Source organism: Notolepis coatsorum, assembly GCF_963971535.1.
Source record: "Notolepis coatsorum genome assembly, chromosome: 5".
In the NCBI taxonomy this organism is placed as follows: Eukaryota; Metazoa; Chordata; class Actinopteri; order Aulopiformes; family Paralepididae; genus Notolepis; species Notolepis coatsorum.
The window spans coordinates 150597882-150620147 of NC_140169.1; the positions used below are offsets into that span (position 1 = coordinate 150597882).

Here is a 22266-nt window from a genome sequence, read left to right on the forward strand (position 1 = left end):
GCCGCTGGATCCGCGATATACAACAGGACATCGTCCGCATATAGCGAGATTCTTTGTTCCTGTCCATTTCTGATGATGCCTTGGACATGGCGGTCCTTGCGAAAGGAAATAGCTAGTGGCTCGATCGCTAGTGCAAATAGTATCGGAGAGAGAGGGCAACCCTGTCTTGTACCGCGTTGTAGGGGGAAATATTCCGAAGTCACATCATTTGTTCGAACTGATGCCACTGGAGAGGAGTATAAAAGTTTGACCCAGGACACAAATTTCTCGCCGAAACCGAATTTCTGCAGAGTATAGAATAAATAGTCCCATTCAACCCGGTCAAAGGCCTTCTCTGCGTCTAGCGCAACAACGACCTCTGCAACGGGAGACTCGGTGGATGAGTAAATTATATTCATAAGGCGCCGCAGGTTGAAAAAAGCCATTCTATCCTTCACAAAGCCAGACTGGTCTGGATGGATAATACTTGGTATAACGGATTCCAGTCGTCGAGCGAGTACCTTTGCCAAGATCTTTGCTTCATTGTTAAGGAGAGAAATAGGACGATATGAGCCACAGTCTTTCGGGTCCTTATCTTTTTTTAAAAGCAGGGATATTGAGGCTTGATAGAGAGTCGGAGGAAGCGAGCAGGATTGAAAAGATTCCTCAAACATTGAAGCCATAATGGGACATAACTGGGTGGAATATTTTTTTTAAAATTCCACTGGGAACCCGTCTGGGCCTGGGCTTTTCCCACTCTGCATCATAGTTAAAGCCTGTTGGATTTCATCAGCGCTAATGGGCTCTTCCAAAAGAGTAATTGAATCATTGTCTATGACTGGTATATCCAAATTTGCGAAGAAACTATTCATGAGAGAGGGGTCTTTGGGGGAATCAGAGGTATATAGTGCAGAATAAAATGTTTTGAATTTACCATTTATTTCCAATGGGTCCGTATAGATCTCTCCAGTGGCAGAGTTAATTTGCGTGATCAAGTTCTGAGCGGTGCGGTGTTTTAGCTGTAGTGATAGCACTTTACTAGGTTTATCACCGAATTCAAAAAAGGACTGCCGTGATTTGAGTAGAAGCTGCTCAGCATGACTGGTGGAAAGGAGGTTAAATTCCGTCTGTAGGGTCACTCTTTCATTATAAAGTGCAGGTGTCGGAGAGACTGCGTATGAATAATCCAATTTAATAATTTGGTCTGAAAGTTCAGTGCGTCTGCTGTTGTGCAGTTTATTACGTCGAGCACAATTAGAAATAATTTCTCCACGGAGAAAAGCTTTAAGAGCTTCCCAAATGATGGACATAGGCATGCCAGGGGTAGAATTTACCTCAATAAAAAATTTGATTTTAGTGGACAGGAACGATGCAAATGAGTCCTCAGATAGCAATAATGGATTAAGTTTCCACGGCCTGAATGATGGACATTTGTCCGGGAAGGCTAGCTCTAAGATTATTGCTGCATGGTCTGAAATAACAATGCTATCGTAAGAGCAGGAACGCACTTGAGATAGAAATGTGTTGTCAATAAACAAATAATCAATTCGAGAATATGTATGATGAACTGGTGAAAAGAAAGAGTACTGTTTGGCGGTGGGATGAAGGAAGCGCCAGACATCTGAAATACCGTATTGCTTCAGGAAGGACACTATGGCTCTAGCAGTCTGAGATTGTGGAGCTGGATTAGATGATGATCGATCTAAGGCTGGGTTAAGAGCACAATTAAAGTCACCTCCCATAATCAGTTGGTTAGAGTTCAGGTCGGGGAGTGAAGAGATAAGTTTATTGATGAAATGCGTGTCACCAAAATTTGGAGCATATACGTTGACTAGGACTACCTTTGTGGAATAGAGAGTTCCTGAAACTATAATGAATCTGCCATTAGGGTCAGAGATCACATCAGATGGAGTAAATGGTGTGTTTTTGTTGATCAGAATGGCTGTTCCTCTGGCTTTGCTCTGAAAACCAGAGTGGATCACTTGACCTACCCAAGCTCTGTGTATTCGACGGTGATCTACTCGCCGAAGGTGAGTTTCTTGCAGAAAAGCGATGCCAACCCCAAGCTGCTGTAAGTGAGTAAGGATCCTAGTACGTTTCAAGGGGTTATTTACACCCTTCACATTCCAACTAATTATGTTAGTATTGCCCCCTGACCCCCTATTAGGATCAAACACTGGCATGAGAAAGTGAAAAAATATTCATGACATTTGAGATGGCAAAGTGGTGGTCCAGGGTGCTTATAATTAAAGATGAAAAAAAGTCATAAGAATAGAAACAAAAAACAATAAACAAAAATAGACAAAGATATTCACTGTTAATATTAGCAATGAAAAACAAACAAACATAAAACGCCCTCTCACGTCCCTGTGGGGCGTGACTACTCACAGCCATAGTAACACTGACTGTGCCTAGCATTACAGCTAACCTTGTGCACCCTGTGCTCTAAACGAGCACCCTGTGAGAACTGTAATTCTTAATTACACATGGCAAGAACCAAAAAAGAAAAGAAAAAAAGGGAAGAAAGAAAAAATAATGAATAAATAAATAATTGCTCGACACGTGGCCATATATAATTATGTAACTAGCTTGGTTGGATAAGGCAGGTTTCTAACAATGTATACACCTAAACCCCTGTTTGGAATCTCATTGTAGTCCACCCCCTCAAGAGACAGGTACTGCCTATTTAGACCAGTAGAATGTAAGATATCTCTCTTTGGTTAGAGTTCTACACCAAATGTTTGGGCCATGGGGTATGTTGTTTTATAAAGGTGCATAGTGGCACCAAACCTGCCTTTTCCATATAACTAACACACACACCCACACACACACACACACACACACACGGGGGCGGGGGCCAATTGATCACCGCCCTGACACACACATACCCACACGCACTCACACACCACGTATGTTGCTATGGTTAACTTGAATAAGTATGACAAAGATAAATCGCAAGCCTGCAGCCAATTCGGCGCATATAATGTAATGATACTAAATAATACGATATCACCAGTGTGGGATATGGGCGAGTAAACAGTCAGCTTGTACCCAACGTAGACTGAGACTGAAAGTTTAGCAATAGCCAGGCGGCTAGCTGTGGTAAGTGACGTCATCAAGTCAGCCACCAGTGACCCGGATGAAGATGAATATACATGTTAATCGCCAGCGGGATGACAGTCAGCTTGTATTTAACGAAAGAATAATAATAATAAGTTGGCTTTAGCAAGTAATAATAATAGTAACAATGAATTCACAGTGAACCGAGTTAGCCAACAGTCTATAGTAAGTGACGTAATCGAACAAACCCGGCAGTGACCCGGAAGAAAAAGAAATACAAAAATAATAAAAAAAAATAGGCGACATTCACCGGCAGGTTCACATTCGGCTTGTATTCTACGTAATAAAAATAGTAGTAACAAATGAGCTTTAGTAAATTAAGACTAGTCGGCCGGTTATAACGAGCAGGTTGGCCGATGTACACAGCAATTGCATAGCGACAATCATACCGTGTTGTTACCCACATCAATTTCTTCAACATTATGTAATTATAAATAGGAGCAATAACAGATTATATAGTCTTCCATTACCTCCCAGATAATCTCAATGCAAAAAATTACGAAAAGTGGTGGCCCCCCTGATAGTAGATGAATGCGAATAAGAAATCATAATGATAATAGTAGTAATAATAATAACGGTCTAGCTAGTTGCTAGGACCGTGAGGATCGTTATCAGTCAGCCAAAATGTTCAAATCCACTTCAGCCGGGGGTGTGAGGGGAAAAAACCCTGAGTCCACTGGTGTGTATCATATCCAAATGTTTGTTAGTCCTTTAGTGTAAGCAGGATTTATCGTCAACAGTATGGTATATAATATGAATAATAACGGATTGTTTTTTGGATAGTGTTCCATTACCTCCTAGGTAATCCCAGTACAAAAAAAAAAAAAAAAAAAACGAAAAGTAGTGGCTCACCTGATAGTAGACAGATGCAAGTAAAATAAATCATAATAATAATAGTACTAATAATAATAATAACAACGGTCTAGCTAGTTGCTAGGACCGTGAAGAACGTTACCGGTCAGCCAGAATGATCCTTCAGATCCACTTCGGCCGGAGGTATGAGGGAAAAAACTGATGTGTATCATATCCAAGCGTTATTAGTCTTTTAGTGTAGGCATGATTTTTTCCTTGTAGAAATCGGCTGCCAGCTCTGGAGAGTCTAATGTGTAGCCTTCCCCACCGAATGTCAGGCGCAGCTTAGCCGGGTAAAGCAAGCCGTATCTGATGTTGGCCTCGCGGAGCAGGTTCTTGATGTCTTTGTATGCCCCTCGGCGTCTGGATAGATCCGCAGAAAGATCGGGGAAAATGTGTACCGTGGAGCCCCTGAATGTTAGCCGTCCCCGCTCACGCGAGAGCCGTATGACCAGCTCCTTCGTCTGGGAATAATGGAACCGTACCATCATGCCTCTAGGAGGGGCCTTCTGGTGCGTTTTGGGTGCCATTAGGCGATGTGCGCGGTCTAGGACTACCGGCTTGTCGAAGGCCTCTTCACCGAACAGCTCCACGAAAAAGGCGGACATGAATGTAATAGAGTTCTGCCCCTCGATTCCTTCAGGGATTCCAATTATTTTTACGTTCTGCCTGCGTGAGCGGTTTTCGAGGTCATCAATTTTGAGTCGTAGGTTAGTGTTTTCGCTTAAGGATTCACACAATGTCTCCACTGTGGATGCACACAGTGTCTCTACTGTGGACAACCTCTCGTCCATATCCGCCAATGAAGTCTCCACGTGCTGTATTTTCTGCGTCTGTGTGGATATCGAGGCCTGGAGGACCGAGAGGGAGGTACGGAGCTCGGCCAGGAATTCTGTGCGGAGGGAAGCTACCTCGGCACGAATTGTAGAGGTAATCAGCTCTTTCATTATCGCTGGCGTCAGCTCTGTTGGTTCCGCGGCGTCCGCCATCTTGTCGCCTGTACTCGAGCCCGTTTCCTCTACCTCTTCAAGTTCTGTCTTTCGCATATATCTTGTTGCATATATCTTGTTGCTGGTTGTTGCTGGTTTTTTAGGCATACCAAATGTCTGATAGTGTCGTCTGTTTAGTCAGAGAACATAAAATAATACTTTCAGTTCGAGCCAAGTCAAATGGGCTGTAGTAAAACTTAATTTCTCACGGAGCTACTCTCATGTGCGTCGTTACTCCGCCAACGCTGTTTCAACCACAAGCAACCAAGGCGTGCCAGTCAATCGCCTGTTTACAGCGAGCTAGCACTATACGTGCGTCGGGACACACCCCCATCAATGAACAGGCTATTTAGACCTGTCATTGAATCCCCAAGGCGCCCAGGGGAACGACAAGAGGGGTGTGACACTCCCTAACTCCACCTCTGGAATAGAAAAGAAGGAAGCATCAACAGTATGTATCCCAGTCTACACAGCCGGGGTAAAATTTTTTCACATTTTTACATCCCACCACCCTCCCATAGGAAGGAGACGGGGATCCCCAGAGAGACTTCCCACGCGAGCTGTACAGATTGAAAAGAATGTATTGCACCTTGAGCCATGTAAAAAATTGGTTTTAGGGCTCTCCGGGGAAGAGGCACTGAACCCATACACACTCAATAATCGAATTGAATCGAATACATATACAATAGAATAGGACCCTTCTAGAGGGTCCACTCACTTTGACAATCTGAGGAGGAAGGCTCTGTACTCTGACGGAGGCTCCCTCACATGGAAGAAGGAGTCCGAACTCACAGAAGGCCCGAATAGGCGCTTGGTGAGGAGGAGCCCTGACCACCCCCCCGAAACAGATCCATCACATGGACCTGAACAGCACACGGAAGTCCTACCAACAGAGACGCGCACGGTGACGTACTCTATGGCGGGGGAATTCCTGTGGTGCACACGCCCAATATACCAGGCTGTGGGACCAGGAAACTCCCTCCCCCCCCCCCCCCCCCCCCCCCCCCCCTAACGTGCCGAACCGCCACGTGACGGGAACCTTGAAGGACAGGGGGTGTACCCCTGACCGACAGAACAAGGGGGAGAGGAAAGGTTACCAGTTCACCCCTTTACGACCCCACACCCATGATACGATGTAATGACAAAAAGAGAATATGACACAGTCATAGTCAGCTCTATGAAGCGTTTGACAGCTCCACACAGCGCATGAGCTAACCTGCTATCTGATTTTTACTAAGGAAAAACACAGAATAGAGAGGGCTCTAAGAGCCCCGGTCCAACATACACATGTGCTTCTGTGGCCAGTCCAACCCAGTTGTAGGTCACATGACACACACAACCCATCATCACCTACAAAAAATGGCAAAAACACTCAACAGAGGAACGCCGTTTTTCACAATGAGAGAATACATCATTCTCGATTAGTATCGGCCACAGGCCTTGCTAAGCACACATGACAGCGACCAAAACATTTTTTCTCTTAGGAAAATAAAGTTTCTCCAGCAGTTTTAGCACAACCTCAGCAATCAAGCTAAGAGTTTACATCGCATCCCTACCACACAAAAGACACAATTAGTGCACAAACATGTCTGATAGGAGGATGAAAAAGTCCCCAGGGAACCGGGGGGAAACACAATCCTCTTATTTTACCCTCAATACGGCCAGTTAAAACAGGAAAACCTGTTAATATGTGAACACACTGTTCATTGTCATCACAGTCTGAGAAAAGAACATTCTTTTACTCACTTGTCCCCAAGCATAGCTTCATAGGTTAGTTACCTTAGTTGTGAGTACACGGTACATATAAACACCATGATGTTTCTCACACAACAACCAGATCATTACATCCCGATTTGCACGGAGAAGCTAACTGCCAGTGACAAAAACAGCTCACACATAACCCGCGCCGTATCCCAAATGTATTGCAGCAACACACGTTTTGGGAAAAACATCGTTATTCACAATACATTTAGAAAAGTAAAACCAGAAAACGTGTTATAAGGTCTGGTCAAACCTGTTCCCACCCGGGGCGTAGATCAGCGAAGTGCAGTCACAGACACCGTAGGAACACAGCCGCTCCTGTGTTGGTCGAACTGGGCAGCGTCACCGCTCCAACCCGCACTACAGTCCTCTGTTGATGCGACCTTGCCGTCCTGGCTCAGGGCAGGGTCGACGAAACATCCCCTGTCAAGGATGACGTCGTAGTCAAGAGTGTAAAACATGTTAAAATCAAAGCACGTTCAACAGAATAGCATCAAGCTAACGGCCGCGACCAGAAGCAAGCTCACAGCGGCGCGCGAGAAGCTAAAGCTACCCCGCGCCAGGCCATGGCCTATAGCAGCAAGCTAACGTTACCTAGCGAACACGCCATGCTAGCACCGCAGCTAACAGCTGACTGGCTAACAGTAGGCCCAACCTAAGCAGGCCATGCAGCGATCCAGCAGGCTAACGCAGCAGTTAACAGCTGACTGGCTAACCGCAAGCTATGAACATGTAAACAATGACATAACACTCACCCAGACAGGCCGCCGTTCTGAACCTCTCCTCACTTTTTAAGAGAAAAGAGAAAACAAGATGTCAACACCGCTTCACAACGGTGATATTACCAACACCCGACAGAATCAGCACAATACCAACTGGCCTGTGTGCGTGAATATTAAAGGCAACCAACTTGTGTTTGGCTTTTCTCTGATTGGCCCCGCCCCCACACGCAGGCAAGCGCAGCCGTCCCACGTCCCAAATGAAATCCAAAGAGCAAGCGCGGCAGCGCGGGCAACCAACTTGTGTAGTGTTGGGCTGCTGTTCCAACGCACTTGTGTTGGGCTGCGGTAGCAGTGGAGCGCTGCTGACTGATTATTATGTTTCGCGTTTTTAACAACCAACGGTAGATTCACTCGTCACTGTACATGTATAAACAAAGCCCATACAGTTATGAAATAATAAACACTGTTAGGACTCGCAATAATAAACACTGTTACGACTATCTGACTCTTAATAATAAACACTAGTGTTAGGACTATCTGACTCTTACTAATAAACACTGTGTTAGGACTATAAACACTGTTAGGACTATCTGACTCTTAATAATAAACACTGTTACAGTGTTAGGACTATCTCGAGTCACGCGTCACTACTGTAACTAGAAACTCTGGGTGTCACTGTACATCAGTAACGTTATTTCGCGTTTTTAACGTCAGCGGGGCGATGCAGTGGTTTGTCGCCGGCTTCCGTGCACCGCCGCCGGCTCTACTCGGTCCAGCTCCAGCAGCAGCGGCCGTTCCTCCGTTGTAGAACGAAGCCCTTCAATGACAGAGCTCTCATATTTTGCGAATGCATAAACTATGTCTTAAATTATGGCTATGTGTCTAATATGGCTGTCGCTTATCAATGACTTCGCGACAGCCATATTAGACACATAGCCATAATTTAAGATATAGTTTATGCATTCGCAAATATGAGAGCTCTGTCATTGAAGTGGGTGGTGGCAGTGTAACAACGTTCACCCTGATGTAAAGTAGCGATTTTTATTGTTTTGTCATGACAACCCAATTACATAATCCAACATATGTGTAAAGAAACAACATATTCCAGTTAACGGTATATTTTTTAATGATTCATTACGGTATAAATTAGGTTAACTGGAGCTGTGGAGGCTCCTTGCTGAAGAGCCAGCGGGGCGACGCGGTTGTTCATTCACCGGCTTCCGTGCGCCGCCCGCGGCTTGACTCGGTTCAGCGTTCACCCTGATGTAAAGTAGCGATTTTTATTGTTTTGTCATGACAACCCAATTACATAATCCAACTATGTGTAAAGAAATAACATATTCCAGTTAACGGTATATTTTTTAATGATTCATTACGGTATAAATTAGGTTAACTGGAGCTGTGGAGGCTCCTTGCTGAAGAGCCAGCGGGGCGACGCGGTTGTTCATTCACCGGCTTCCGTGCGCCGCCCGCGGCTTGACTCGGTTCAGCGTTCACCCTGATGTAAAGTAGCGATTTTTATTGTTTTGTCATGAAAACCCAATTACATAATCCAACATATGTGTAAAGAAACAACATATTCCAGTTAACGGTATATTTTTTAATGATTCATTACGGTATAAATTAGGTTAACTGGAGCTGTGTGCCGCCCGCGGCTTGACTCGGTTCAGCTCCAGCAGCAGCAGCGGCCGTTCCTCCGTTGTAGGAAGCCCTTCAATGACAAGCGCTCTCATATTTTGCGAATGCATAAACTATATCTTAAATTATGGCTATGTGTCTAATATGGCTGTCTCAAACACAAGGACCTCCTCCTCTCAAGAGCACCTGGGGGAGCCTCATGCGCATGCGCGGCTCTCTGCCGCGACTGCAGCGTCTCTCTTGTCTCTCTTGCCGCAAGGCCGCGTGCTAGTGGATTGATTGATTGGCCGTGTGGCCAATCAGAGAAACGCTGAACGAAAAGCTGAACACAAGTTGGTTGCCTTTAATATTCACGCGGCCTGTGTAGCTGACTTTGAACATGAATCTGCCGCTATCGCACATTCATGCACATATCCCCTCGTGAAGGAATACTCTCATTTGGATATGAAAGATGGGGCCTTAACACGGTGACAGAGAGAATCCACTCGTCCAAAACACACAGGGATCACCAGTGTTAATGGTCGCGGCCCACTAGTTAAACTATAATGGTCTTCAGACCAAGGTCTTCTGTCGCCTAGGTGGCTGAACAAAGGACCCTAGCCTGGGGCCGGTTTCCATAAACATTGTCAAGTAGCCCCCATAGCACTAACAGACAAGTGGAGCCTGCCAGCAAACACTACTCACCCAACCTGGAACGCACCGCTTCTCACAACAGCGGCATGTCCGACAGTTCAGCTGTGGCCTGACAGGTTTCACCCCAACAAACACAGCAAGGAACTGCAGTTGAGAAGCATGCAGCGGCGTGCTCCCAATACGAAAAACCGGTGGAGGGTTTTTAGAATGATCATCATCTTCTAGACACTCCAGTACGAAGACAATATCGCTGTATTTTCTCGAAAAAAGTGAGAGAGAAAATAAAGATATGATGTCAACGTATCTCCTTCCTTGTAAACAAAAAATCTTTCTTCCCTTAACAACACGTCAAGTGGGGTACTACCGAGGCACTTTCTTGTGGTGAAAGCGAGAAGGAGGAGAGCAGGTGACCACACACCTGCTTATGAAGGTAAGCTGATGAGGGGTGTGGTCAGACTAATACTGGTATTAAAGGTACATTTGTGGAAATTATTCAGTGCGCGTGCACGTACGCGAGCGAGTGCAGTAGTGATGCCAAGCAGAGCCCCTAATGAAACCGAACCCTTTAACTACCACACTACAGACGGTTAACCCTTTCACTACCACACTACAGAAGGTTAACCCTTTCACTACCACACTACAGACGGTTAACCTTTCACTACCACACTACAGAAGGTTAACCTTTCACTACCACACTACAGAAGGTTAACCCTTTCACTACCACACTACATAAGGTTAACCCTTTAACTACCACACTACAGACGGTTAACCCTTTCACTACCACACTACAGAAGGTTAACCTTTCACTACCACACTACAGAAGGTTAACCATTTCACTACCACACTACAGAAAGTTAACCGTTCACTACCACACTACAGAAGGTTAACTCTTTACTACCACACTACAGAAGGTTAACCTTTCACTGCCACACGACAGCAGGTTAACCATTTCACTACCACACTACAGAAGGTTAACTTTACTACCACACTACAGAAGGTTAACCTTTCACTACCACACTACAGAAGGTTAACCTTTCACTACCACACTACAGAAGGTTAACCCTTTACTATCACACGACAGAAGGTCAACCCTTTCACTACCACACTACAGAAGGTTAACCTTTCACTACCACACTACAGAAGGTTAACCTTTCACTACCACACTACAGAAGGTTAACCCTTTACTACCACACTACATCAGGTTAACCTTTCACTACCACACTACAGAAGGTTAACCCTTTCACTACCACACTACAGAAGGTTAACCCTTTACTATCACACTACAGAAGGTTAACCCTTTCACTGCCACACGACAGCAGGTTAACCATTTCACTACCACATTACAGAAGGTTAACCTTTTACTATCACACTACAGACAGTTAACCGTCTGTAGTGTGATAGTAAAGGGTTAACCTTATGTAGTGTGGTAGTGAAAGGCTTGACCCTTTGTCGTGTGGCAGTGAAAGGGTTAACCCTGGTAGTGAGGGTTAATAGTCTGTTCCTCTGCTCCCAGGTGTGTTCTGTCGGCCAGAGCTTTGATAGTGAACATCGTTGTGTGCTTTGAGAAATCTCCTGACACGTCCTGTTACCTTCCAAGGGACAAGGGTTTATTGTGCTTCATGCACACGCACACACACACACACACACGCCACACACCACACACACACACACACACACACACACAACCACACACACACACACACCACACACACAGACACACACACACACACACACACACACACACACACACACACACACACACACACACACACACACACACACACACACACACACACACACACACACACACACACACACCTCACTGTGTTTATAAGTCCAGAGGCCAACTGGCTGCTGACGGCTCACCTTTTGGCGTCAAAGGTCAACAATAATGGAAGCTGCCTTCAGTCGTGAAGATACATGTCATCCTGGTCAAGTGTAGTGACATGACCAGCTGCAGAGGTCTCTCTCTCTCTCTCTCTCTCTCCCTCTCTCTCTGTCTCTGTCTCTCTGTCTCTCTCCCCCCGCGCGTGTGTGTGTGTCTGTGTGTGGACTGCGGAGCCCTCCGCGGAGGCGAGTTTTGACATGGCATTGATCCATTGTTCTATTGAAGCACATTACCACCAGCCTCTCGCTAAACAACTTGTAGACCACGGTGTTTTTATGAGTGCCCACAAGTAGCTGTTTTATTAATAATATAATAAGCCGCGTTTTTTCTTCCTTCTTCCCAAGATGCACAGATATATAGATGATAGATAGATAGATAGAGAGATAGAGAGATAGAGAGATAGATAGATGCAGTGTGCTTGTTTTGCAGTGAGTGCTGCGAGCAGTGGTAATAATAATCACTTCCTATATTTGGTTCGTGTTTGGTCCGATGAAGCGAACCGAGACCGACGTTTTCAGGCGGACCAGAGTTCGCCTGTTTGGTCCGCGAACCGAGTTCGACACGCATTCACACAAACCCGAAAAACCGGACTATCGAATTCTGGTCCGAAAGTCCGGACCAAACAGCCCCTGTGTGAAAGCGACCTCTGTCTCTCTCTCTCTCTCTCTCTCTCTCTCTCTCTCTCTCTCTCTCTCTCTCTCTCTCCCCCCTCTCTCTCTCTATCTCTCTCTCTCCCCCATATCTCTCTGTCTCTCTCTCTCTCTCTCTCTCTCTCTCTGACCCTCTCTCTCTCTCCCCCCCCCTCTCTCTCTCTGACCCTCTCCCCCCCCCCTCTCTCTCTATCAGTATTTCTTGTAAACAGCACATGTTTCTCTAGAATAGGTCCCAGTGAGTTTGTTCATATCTCCACGTTAACAATGAACAGATGTCTCCTCCCTGAACCAGGAGATAGAGACGTCTGCTCCCACCGGCTCGTTCTGGTCAAACTATGTAACTCTTTTAGGTTCTCACAACCACACACACACGCACACTCACACAACACACACACACACACACACACACACACACACACACACACACACACACACACACACACACACACACACACACAACCACACACATACAGTACACACACACACACACACACCACACACACACACAACCACACACATACAGTACACACACACACACACACACAACCACACACATACAGTACACACACACACACAACCACACACACCCACACACACGCACACGCACACGCACGCACACAACCACACACACACACACACACACAACCACACACACGCTGTGAAGTGGTATCCTCTTTAACTCTTTGACTGCCACGCTGTTTTTCCATCTTTACTTTACTTCACATTACTTTACTCCTGGAGCCAGCTTTTTTGACCATTTTCACGATGTTTGCAGACCCATCGTATATTCTATATTATAGCTATGGAGACAATAGTATGGCTAATTTGAAAGGGAATATTTATACTCCCAACAGGGAAAAAAACTTGTATTTCTACATACTTTCGTTCGTGCGCTATCCCATGCAAAAAAATCGTCCCGTTTCAAAATAATCCAGTCTCGTTTTCTGGAGCGTGAGCTATGACGTGTGTTGTGCAGCATGCACATTTTCGTGCGGGTTGCTCGCCTGCCACCTATATTATTTCCAGGTCATGAATGAATGAAACTTTATTAACAGATTGCAGAATGGGTACAATACAGTACGGCTCAATACACACAATTGTTAAGGGGATGCAGACCAGAGAAAGACTTTCGTCTTGTTTACATCAGGGGCCCCCATTTTCAATTCATAGTGACATTTATGACATACACAACATACATGACATACTGTTACATTTGTGACAGTACTAGGTCAAAGGTAAACACGGCCATATATGGAATGTTTCTATTCACAAAGCCACCAAGGGGGGTAACGTTACATCCAAACAGCCTGTTTGAAAATACTAGAATCCAACACAGTCTGGTGAAAACGCACCTCATGTTATGGATGGATCATCACCGTTTGTCCTCTTCATAATAATCTCCAATAGTTCGCTCTCTAGGCGATCGCCATTGCTGAACGTTAGTTGGCTCTAGTCTGGGGTGCTCTCAACTCGGCGACAGATCTTAACCCTTTCACTGCCACACGACAGAAGGTTAACCCTTTACTATCACACAACCGACGGCGATGCTCCATCATTAGCATCATTAGCTCCTGTATTGTCACAGTGAAAGGGTTAACCGGCTGTCGTGTGGCAGTGAAAGGGTTAATGCATCTCCAGAACATCATGCTAGTTCCACTCCTCCAGAACATCATGCTAGTTCCACTCCTCCAGAACATCATGCTAGTTCCACTCCTCCAGAACATCATGCTAGTTCCACCCCTCCAGAACATCATGCTAGTTCCACTCCTCCAGAACATCATGCTAGTTCCACTCCTCCAGAGAGCACCTACATAACATCATGCTAGTTCCACTCCTCCAGAGAGCACCTGCAGAACATCATGCTAGTTCCACCCCTCCAGAGAGCACCTGCAGAACATGCTAGTTCCACCCCTCCAGAGAGCACCTACAGAACATCATGCTAGTTCCACCCTTCCAGAGAGCACCTGCAGAACATCATGCTAGTTCCACCCCTCCAGAGAGCACCTGCAGAACATGCTAGTTCCACTCCTCCAGAGAGCACCTCCAGAACATCATGCTAGTTCCACCCCTCCAGAACATCATGCTAGTTCCACCCCTCCAGAGAGCACCTACAGAACATCATGCTAGTTCCACCCCTCCAGAGAGCACCTGCAGAACATCATGCTAGTTCCACTCCTCCAGAGAGCACCTGCAGAACATCATGCTAGTTCCACCCCTCCAGAGAGCACCTACAGAACATCATGCTAGTTCCACCCCTCCAGAGAGCACCTGCAGAACATCATGCTAGTTCCACCCCTCCAGAGAGCACCTGCAGAACATCATGCTAGTCCCACCCCTCCAGAGAGCACCTGCAGAACATCATGCTAGTTCCACCCCTCCAGAGAGCACCTGCAGAACATCATGCTAGTTCCACCCCTCCAGAGAGCACCTACAGAACTGTAATGTCAGAGTGCTGTTTCCTCCCTAATGCTAAACATTGTGGAAGGTTTTAAACGTGCTAACTGTCTGTCCAACGAGTTTCCCTTTGCGGTGTGTAGGACTGGGTGATATGGAATGTATTCTAATATCTGCTTTAGGTACAGGAAGTCACATGTTTTATATTACAATTGATGTCCATCATGGCACCGTAATGAAAAGCGTGACACAAGGGCTGGGCGATAAAACGATAATGATAATTTCGCGATATATTTTAATAATCGATAATAAAAATAATATCTATAATAAAATGTTTAGCACCAAAAGATAGAAAAGAAACCAGCAGAGCCAGAACTGTTCAACTCCCCTGGAGCTACAGCCAGCAGAGAAGCCGGTTTACTTTCGCTTTCAAGCCAGCTGCAGCCTGAGAACTGGAGTGTGAGGGGCTGTAACACTAAAGATGGCGGCAACCACAAAGAATTGATGCAAAATAAACATACATCTGTTGTTTAGATAATAATTAAACTTTTTTTTCTTTATACTAATAGAAATATAGATAATTATCGATATCGAATAGGGATGTTCGATATTGGCTTCTTTACCGATATCCGATATACCGATATTGTCCAACTCTTAATTTCCGATACCGATATATGCAGGGTTTCCCCCCCAAAAAAACGGAATAATTTCAGGTAATTAACATTACATATCTCTTGTTGTGGAATTAACACAACATTATGCATACTTTTGACAATAAATAAAATCAGAATTTGTTCTTACTTGCTTGCCTGGGTAAATAAAGTTTAAATAAATGTAAAAATTAAAATTAAAAATTAAAACCGATACCGATCATTTCCGATATTAAATTTTAATGCCAATATCGGCCGATAATATCGGACATCCCTAATATCGAACGATATGAAAAATGTTATCGTGATAATATCGTAATAACATTTTTGGCCATATCGCCCAGCCCTAAATGAAACTGCAATTTTCGGTTAAAGGGGAACTATTTTACTATTTCTTTCACTATTTGGGCACTTTTACACAATTCCTGTGAGTCTATGGAACACCTCTGTAATTTTTTTTTCATTGTTTTGTATTTCTAATCAAGTCCTCAAAAACAGCATTTTTCTACCTCAAGATCTTAAGCCGTTTTGAGCCTGGGCTCCAACCACTGTGTGCAGCTCATCATGTACCTGATGCCACACAGCCACATTATCATGCAGCTGTGTCTCTCTGACATCACAAATCATCACATTTTCAGATGACTCAGTTCAGTGAGGGTGAATATTGTGAGAGGAGAATTGGAAGAATGCGCCAATATGAGAATTAGAGACATAGATCATATTAATATAAGTTCACATAGCTAGGAAACAATGCTAAACACTCAAAGGCCATTTATAAGATAGTTCCCCTTTAAACATCCTCAAATATTTTGTGAATCCTTTCGAATGAAATCTCAAACATAATATTGACTTTCTATCCTAAATTTAGACAAACAAAAATTGCACAGCACAATTCACAATATAATAAACGAATCCCCACAATTATGGTGACACGGGTAGACGATAAACGATACATGATGTGAGTATATCCCCCAGCCCTGTGTTGGTTGGAGTCCTGCGTTGAAGAGAGCGGTTTGTATTGATCCGTTTGTAATATTGATCCGCCTGCCTTGTTTCCACAGTGCATCAAGACCTACAACTCCGACTGGCATGTCGTCAACTACAAGTACGAGGATTACTCCGGTGACTTCAGACAGATCCCCAAGTGAGTTCGGAACCACCTCAGTCCTCATTGTTTCCAGCTGGAAAATAAAAAGATGTTATTATGATGACTTAAGGAAACACAGGTGATACGTCTTCATTAAGGACAAGGGAAACGCGGGTTTATCAGGTTTATCTGGCTTCATGGAGGACAACAATAAGGTTTCCTTCTTTAGGTCACATGGATTATTCCACGCTGTCCTCCAGCCTGGAAACCACAGCCGTGGTGACGATAGCAGGAAAACACAGCTGTGGTGACGATAGCAGGCCGTCCTCAGCCACCACGAGGCTCTTCCACCGACGAGACCATGTCTACCATGTGGCAGCCAGAGTTTTAACTAGAACTAGAACTAGAGGGAACATAATTACTCCAGTTTTAGCTTCACTGCATTGGCTACAGCTCAAGACCTATTTTTATACTCTGATTTGAGCTGATTTTAAAATCCCTCTTGTCATTTATGCTTTTTAACTATTTTCTTAATCATGTTTTGCAAATTTCTTTGTGGTTTTATTACTTTATTGTCAAATTTTTTGTTAAATCTTTTTGCTCTGTTAAGCACTTTGAGCTGCATTCTATGTATGAAAGGTGCTATATAAATAAAGATTATTATTATTACTAATAGCAGGCCGCCCTCAGCCATCATGCTCTTCCACCGACGAGACCATGTCTACTGACACCGTGGGGGAAGTCGAAGCGTAAAAAAAGGAATGTTCCTCCGTGTCCTTGAGACTATCGTTACCTTCCATCCCTCTGGGAAGTTGAAGGCACAGACCTGGACGTGGTTTTCCCCGCTAGACGTTTCTCAATATGTTCCCCTTAAACCCATCTGTTACCAGGGTCTCTGTTATTATATTATTAAAACGTCTTAAAAAGTATTACATTCATAATTCTCAATTTAAGCCCTTAAAGGGTATTAAAAAGTCTTACATTTCATGTAAGCCCGGCTGTCTGGAAATGAAATAATATTAAATATATGACATGTTTTTGTATTCAAGTCATTGTTTCTTGCGGGGCTACCGGGAGCTTGGTGCGTCCGGCGAGAGCTTGTATGGAATGCAGAAGAATATAAATTGGCACCAGTTCAGTGTCTCTATGTTTTTTTTTGTTGCTAGTATGGTCATGAAATTGGTATTACATTGTGCTCTAAGTGCTATTAAAAAGGTCTTAAAAAGTCTTAAATTGAACTTGTTGAAACCTGCAGATACCCTGGTTACTTTGGTGCCGTGTTGTTGTAATTTCCCGGCTCACCGCGTCGCCGTTAGCCGCTCCTGCCGTGTGCTTTAACCACCGCAGTGCCGACGCGTCTTTCCTCTCTCCAGCTCTCTTTACTAAACACTGCAAATAGGCAGCATGTGCGAAACGGATCATTGTATATAAGGTACCATTTAATCCCACTATGTAGTGTCTGTTCAAGATGAGATAAAGATAAGATAAGATATTGCTTTATTGATCCCCTTGGGGTAAATTCTGGGCAGCATGGGGGAGGGGGGGGGGTACAGGTATGGGCATGGCAGGGCAATAATAGAATAGATGAGAGAATAAAATAAACAGATCATTAACTCTGAATATAGAAATCTGTATAGGGTCTGTATGCCCTATCGATTATAATAAAAATAGGCAATAAATAATTTAAATCTGAATGTATACTATGAGTAAGAGTAAACGGTTTAGCATAGATGACAGAAAACTTAATTTCTTTCTATTGTAATAACTTTTGATGTTTCTGTGTTTTTCAGCAAATTGTCCCGACCAGACAAACTGGCGGTCCACGTGTTTGAGGTGGACGAGGACGTCGACAAGGACGAGGTGAGTAGCTTTAGGTCCTGCAGGGCACGGGAGTCATGGTCGAGACATATCTATATATCATATTTATGTGCTGTCAATCATACAGCCGGGTAGCGCAGCGGACTAAGCGTCTGTCTACCACCGCAGAGACAGTGGGATCGAATCCAACTGCCAGCGGTGCCTCCGGCGTGGTCGGTCGTCATACTGACACAATTGGCAGAGTCAGCGGGAGGGAAGCCGGTGGGGGGGGGGGTCCTGGTCGTTGTAAACAGCGACTCCTACAGGTCGTCAGGGCGCCTGCTCAGCGAGGGAGGGAACTGGGGGAAGTAGTGTGAGCCTCCCAAACGTTACACTTCACTAATGAGAGTCCTCGCTGTGAAAAGAGGCTGCTGGCTGTCTCCACATGTGTCGGAGGAAGCATGTGATAGTCTTCAGGGCTCCCTAGACCGGCAAGTGGGGGGCAAATGCGCGCATCGACCAGGAAGGGGAGGGGGGAATTGGCATAACGACTAAATTGGGATGGGAAAAAAATTCAGAAAAAAGGGAGGAGAAAAAGTAGATTAGGCAGCTAACTGCCTAAGAAAACGGGCACAGAGGCACTGAAAGAGGATTTCACCCATCTAATGAACACACTAGACTAGACAAATATCAAGATGTATCCATCAGTGGACCAATTGCATGGTTTCGCAGAGGACAAGAAGCCTTCAGTCGACTCCTTCAGACATTAAGCACCCCCACAGCCCAAATGGAATGATCCCCCAAAAATTTAAAAAATATATATATCTTTTTTTGCATAGTTGACTGGTTTGACTATCGGCAAATTTCGGCCAATCAAAGTCGACTATACAAATCCTTAGTTGGGGACAGGCCTACCTCATAGGGAAGCTGGTTCTATTTAATTTTTTACTAGCCCACATTATATTTAAATGTACATGTTTCATCAAGCCAAATACCAAGGTATCTATATTCTGAGACTCTCGATATCAGACCCCATTCACTGTAGAGGCAAGTCATTGTAAACAACATCTGTGTGGCTTTAGAAAACAATGTACATTTAGTCTCACTAGCTTATTAATATATATATATATATATATATATATATATATATATATATATATATACTAGCTTATTACGCACCAGTTTGAGACTAACCAGCGCATCTAGAAAAGCATTAAAAGAGAGCTGCAGATTCTCAACGGCCACTTTCAAGTTCAAGTTGAAACACACACACACACACACACACACACACACACACACACAACACACATGCTGCAATCGCTCACACACAAACGGTCACTTTAAAACAAAATGGAAAGGACACTTGTAAAGGAACGAGGAAAATAAAGGTCAAGTATAGTTTAGATATAGCAAGTAATAGCACAGGGATATAGAGTAAAACGGTATATTGTATAGTAGTGTACATAGGACCCAGTGCCTTAAATCCGTAGCTAACAATCTCAGGACTTTAGCATGTCTATTTTATTATGCCCTTTTTATGTCTTATTTTATTACCTGTTTTTTTATGTCTATTTTATTCTTAGTATTATTGCACAATCGAAGCGGGCATGGCCACCCGCATTTCACTGTGTGCCATATGTATGTACAGTATGTGACAAATAAACCTCATGAGGTGAAGTGCATTCTTTGGAGTCCTCTCCTGGTGCCAGGTCAGGGGTCATCGTGGGGGGCACGGTCTGTCCTGGTCAACCTCACATCCTCCACCAGAGATAGCGATGGGATCCTGCCCTCACCGCACACTCTCTGCCGTCCATCACTCCGCAATAAAGACTCTCCGGTTCATCTAGTTCTCGTAAACAGGAAAGCGCCCTCTGCCCCTCTGCCCTGTGCAGATGAAAGAAAAAGGATTTGAGCCGTTTTCCTGAAATCCCCCGAAATAACTGTCACGACGGGAATCCGGGAAACTCCAGACCCTCTAATCATGACTGCTAGGATAGTGGATTATTTATGATTGTGATCATTGGTTTTGAGATACAGTTTCTAGAACAGGTAGAATGGTAGAATTTGGTACGAGTCTTGAAATCATGGTAGCAGTCTTGGACTCATGGTAGGATCTGTAGGTCTCTGTGTCTCTGTGTCTCAGTGTCTCTGTAGGTCTGTCTCTGTGTGTCTGTGTCTGTGTCTCTCTGTGTCTCTGTGTCTCTGTGAGTCTGTGTCTCTGTGTGTCTCTGTGTCTCTATGTCTCTCTCTCTGTGTCTCTCTCTCTGTGTCTCTGTGTCTCTGTAGGTCTGTGTCTCTGTGTATCTCTGTGTCTCTCTCTGTGTCTCTCTGTCTCTGTCTCTGTGTCTGTGTCTCTGTGTCTCTCTGTCTCTGTGTCTCTGTGTGTCTATCTGTGTCTCTGTGTCTCTGTGTCTCTGTGAGTCTGTGTGTCTCTATGTCTCTCTCTCTGTGTCTCTGTGTCTCTCTCTCTGTGTCTATGTGTCTCTGTAGGTCTGTGTCTCTGTGTCTCTGTAGGTCTGTGTCTCTGTGTATCTCTCTGTGTATCTCTCTGTGTCTCTCTCTCTGTGTCTCTGTGTCTCTCTCTTTCTGTGTCTCTGTGTCTGTGTGTCTGTGTAGGTGTTCTGTGAGTGTCTGATGTAGTACCTCTTCTCTCCACCAGGACACAGCCTCGCTGGGCTCCCAGAAGGGAGGGATCACCAAACACGGCTGGCTGTATAAAGGCAACATGAACAGCGCCATCAGCGTCACCATGAGGGTGAGCGACTCTGAGACCCGTCAGTCACAGATACAGTTACACATGTACAGCAACGTGCTTCCTCTGCCGCCCGCCTAGAATGTAACTCATTTGAATTTCCTTTCAAACCTTTATTTAAACTCGAAAGCCAACTGAGGTTTCCCTCATTTTACAGGCACGTCGAGTGCACGTACAGAAATAAACATCAAATCACACAGCATATATAAATGGTAAATGGCTGCATTTATATAACTGCTTTTATCCAAAGCGCTTTACAATTTGTTCCTCACATTTTACCCGCTCACTCACACATTCACACACCGACGGCGGAGGCGACACATGCAAGGTGCCGACCTGCTAATCGGGAGCAGTTAGGGGTTAAGTGCCTTGCTCAAGGACACTTCGACACGGTGCCCAAGAGGAGCGGGAATCAAACCGGGAACCTCCGGATTACCAGACGACTACTCTACTGTACCTCCTGAGCCACTGTCGCCCCCAATAATGGCGATAATATAAAATCATAATAACAATAATAACTGTTGGAGGTCATTCTGTGAGCTAGGGGGCATCATAGCAGACCCCAGTGAGTCAATAAACTCACTAAAACCCGTAATGAAACTCTGTTAAAGTCAAGGGCATCTTTATTCTCACAAGGAGATGTGTGTCTATGTGCAGCACACAATACATACTGTACACAAGTCAATTCACACAGCAAACAAAAAGCACAACAATTACATATACGATAGGCCAGGGTAAAGGACTAAACGGGTCCAGCATACAACAGAGAATGCAACGGGAATTAATTAATTAATAATTTAATGTAATGGTCTTGATTAGAGTACCACATATGGAGAGAGAGCATGATGCTATTATGATTAGGGCTGTCAGTTTATCACGTTAATTAGATTAATTAATTACACAGCGAATTATCGTGTTATGAAAATTAACTCAATGTATAAAAAACAAACAAAAAACTGAAGGTTTTGTAGATACAGTACTGAATTCTGCCATCCGGACACATGCAATTTGAAATATGATTATAGAATATAAAATATCAGGCCTAAAATGGTTATGCGATTAAAATGTGATTAATTAATTACAAATCCTGTAATTAATTCGATTTTTTTAATCGCCTGACGGCACTAATTATGAATGATACATTATATTATACTTATATTTATATTATATTGTATTGTATTGTATTCAGGGATGTTCAATATTGGCTTTTTTACCAATATACCGATATTGTCCAACTCTTAATTTCAGATAAAAAAAAGAAAAAACGATACTGATCATTTCCGATATCACATTTGAATGCCAATATCGGTAGGCCGATAATATCGGACATCCCTAATTGTATTGTATGGTA

The 22266-nt window shown here is 44.2% G+C and overlaps 1 protein-coding gene across 2 annotated transcripts in view; it reads left to right on the forward strand.

The window, feature by feature from the left end:
• LOC311229007 (dedicator of cytokinesis protein 9-like) overlaps positions 1–22266 on the forward strand; it is a 502654-nt gene that overhangs the window by 279599 nt on the left and 200789 nt on the right. For both annotated transcript variants that reach the window (XM_084314997.1, XM_084314998.1), the window contains exons 4-6: positions 16341–16423; positions 18157–18226; positions 20823–20918. In XM_084314997.1, the coding sequence (XP_084171123.1) occupies positions 16341–16423; positions 18157–18226; positions 20823–20918 (249 nt within the window). The remainder of the gene's footprint in view (positions 1–16340; positions 16424–18156; positions 18227–20822; positions 20919–22266) is intronic.